Genomic DNA, 2,518 nt, shown 5'->3' on the forward strand with positions numbered 1-2,518 from the left:
AAGGTCCCCGAAGGGCTCTGCGTTGCCTCACCACACTGCGGTACCCCCACCTCCACTCCACGGGCCCCCACCCAAATACCTTCAGAGACAAAACCCGCAGCCCTGCAAAGCCCTTCTCGGTCACGAGTGTTGCCCTTCCCCGCCGGCCGAGAGGCACGAGACCGAGTCCGACAGCCAAAACCGGTGGGAAAAAGGGGGAACAAGCGGGCAGGGAGCTGAGCCCCCTCACTCCGCGCCCTGCCTACCTGCTCCGTAAGGAGCCCTGCGCTTTATTTCACCCCCTGGTTAATCGACACAGTGAAATTAAAGCAAGCTGGTTGCTAAAGAGCACAGATGAATTAATTCCACAAACCTCATTAGCGCTGGGTCTGACTCAGTGTCCAAATCCTCTGCTGCAGCCCGAATAACAGGCACCCACACGCCAAGCCAAGAAATTCTTCCGAAGGCAGAGGGGGAACGCGCTGCTTCACTTGATTTCCAGCCTTGGCCTTTTCTTTCTTTTTTTTTTTCCTCCCTCCTCTCTATTTTCTGTCCTTTTTCTCTTTCCGGTTAAACGTCAACTTCCAGTCCGGCAGGGAGGGCAGGCAGCCCGCGATCCCACATACCTCCCCGCTGATTTCTGTACCCTCCAGTCAAATATCGACTTTGTTCTCGCTCCCCTCGCCGTCCCGGAGCTGCCACCTCTCCCTCCCGGGAGGCTGGTGGGGAGAAAAGGTAGGAACCACAATAAATGAGATTGGATCCCAGGTGGAGGACGAGCTTTATCCCAGCTGGGAAGGGAGGAGGGGGTGCCCGTGACTCAGGGGGTGGCATTCCTCATTCCTCCCTCGCACACCTGGACGGGCAGGCGCAGCCGCCCCGGACCCTCCCTCTGCACAAGCACCGTCCCCCAAGAGCAGGGCTGAGCGGGTGGTGGGAAGGTGCCGGCCATGCGGAGGGTGCTTGGAGGGGGCTGTGGGCAACGGGCAGCATCGGCTGCTTGGCTTCGCCCACCTGCTCGGGGCAGAGTCAAGGGCAGTCCCCAGACCCCCTCGCTGGGAGTTTCTCTTCCAAATTTCCCCAGGGCACAAGTGGGGGGTGTTATCCCCCATGCCCAGGTAGCTCCTAGCTGAAATATCACCTAAGCTCCTGCTGCGACAACCACCACCCAGCTGCCGAGCCCAGCCTCAGGACCTTGCTCGCAAAGAGGACGGATCCACATCCCGCTTTATCCAGGGCACGAGCCCGACAGCTCGTTCCTCATCTGCAACAGATCCGGCTCGTGGGTCAATGCCACCCCTTGTAAATGGGACCCACCCACACCTGCTCCTCATGCATCCTACCATGATCCAAGGGTGCCAGGAGCAGCGATACCCCCACTGCGTCCAGCCCTTCTGCTGGGCTGGATCCAAAACCCCTTCCCCAGTCAAAGGAAGAGCAGAGGAGGGGTTTGTGTTCAAGTGAGGTTATTTTTTTTGTCCCGCAGCACCCTTCTGCTTTAGAGTCTGGGGTTTGTCACAGCTCCAACCCGGCCACCTCCGACGGTGCAGAGTGTACACGTACCAGAGTAGATGCGATGGCAGAGGCTGTATTTTAGCTCCCCGATAAATCTTCACAAGAAAAACTGCATCCCCTCAGCTTCAACACAAACAATAGCAACAGCCAGACAAAAAAGCTGCATATTTCCTGCCTGCCTCGGAGATTAAAAATATGAGCAAGGCAATTTTCGCTTCTTCATTATCAATATAGCATCACAGAAGCTGCCGATCGACTCCCTGAAGATCGCGACCGAGCGTCAATTCAAATGAAAGTGAGGACCAGGATTCCTTTCTACTACAGGGAATAGGAAGCTCAAGTAAATATGTGTAAACTGATTAAGCCCCAGGAAAAAGGAGGATGTGCTTGTGCCGTTAAAAACTGCAGCAAATGGGAAACAGGCAGGGGCGCAGCCGAAGATGGCCCAGGCAGTTTAAGTCTGGTATTTCCTAGTTTCCGAACACTTGACTTGGCAACCTCAATATTATCCTGGTCTTTTTGGAGATGTGATTTCCTACACTTAAACAAAAATTCTAAAAATCAAGGGGTTTTTGTTGTTGGGTTGTTTAAAACCACAACAGACATTTACTGCAACATGAGAGCTGGGACCTGAGGCTCTGATGCTGGAGCTACAAGTGGCGGCTGCTGGCAAAGAGCCGATCGTTACCATTGCGGGGCCGAAGGCAGAGGGTCCCGCTCCACCTTGGGGAGCTGCAGAGGCAGCAGATGTTGTAGGATGTTGCAGACGGAGGAAAGCCAGGCTTCAGTTCCTGAGACTGGAGGGGAGCATGTGCCGGTGCTTGCAGACGTGTCTGCTCACCTCCCCAGTCCTCCCTCTGGCCCCTTCCACCAGTAGCACCCAGCTCCCACCAGCCCCAGCCTACCTCCCACCGCCACAGCTCTCCTCTGTTACCATCGCGGCAAGCAATGCTGCCAGCCACGGGAGTTAAAAAAGCCAATTTAGGCTACAAGCAAGAGATATATTACCAAAAAAAAAAAAAAA

General features: G+C 55.1%; 1 protein-coding gene across 1 annotated transcript in view; it reads right to left on the minus strand.

The window, feature by feature from the left end:
• The window catches only part of ITGB4 (integrin, beta 4), a 29,775-nt gene extending 27,344 nt beyond the window's left edge, over nt 1-2,431 (minus strand). The window contains exon 1 of the mRNA XM_009698529.1: nt 2,400-2,431. Coding sequence (XP_009696831.1) covers nt 2,400-2,431 — 32 coding nt within the window. The remainder of the gene's footprint in view (nt 1-2,399) is intronic.
• Nucleotides 2,432-2,518: the final 87 nt, after the last annotated feature.

The sequence above is a fragment of the Cariama cristata genome, unplaced genomic scaffold, assembly GCF_000690535.1.
Source record: "Cariama cristata isolate BGI_N322 unplaced genomic scaffold, ASM69053v1 scaffold5444, whole genome shotgun sequence".
NCBI lineage: Eukaryota > Metazoa > Chordata > Aves > Cariamiformes > Cariamidae > Cariama > Cariama cristata.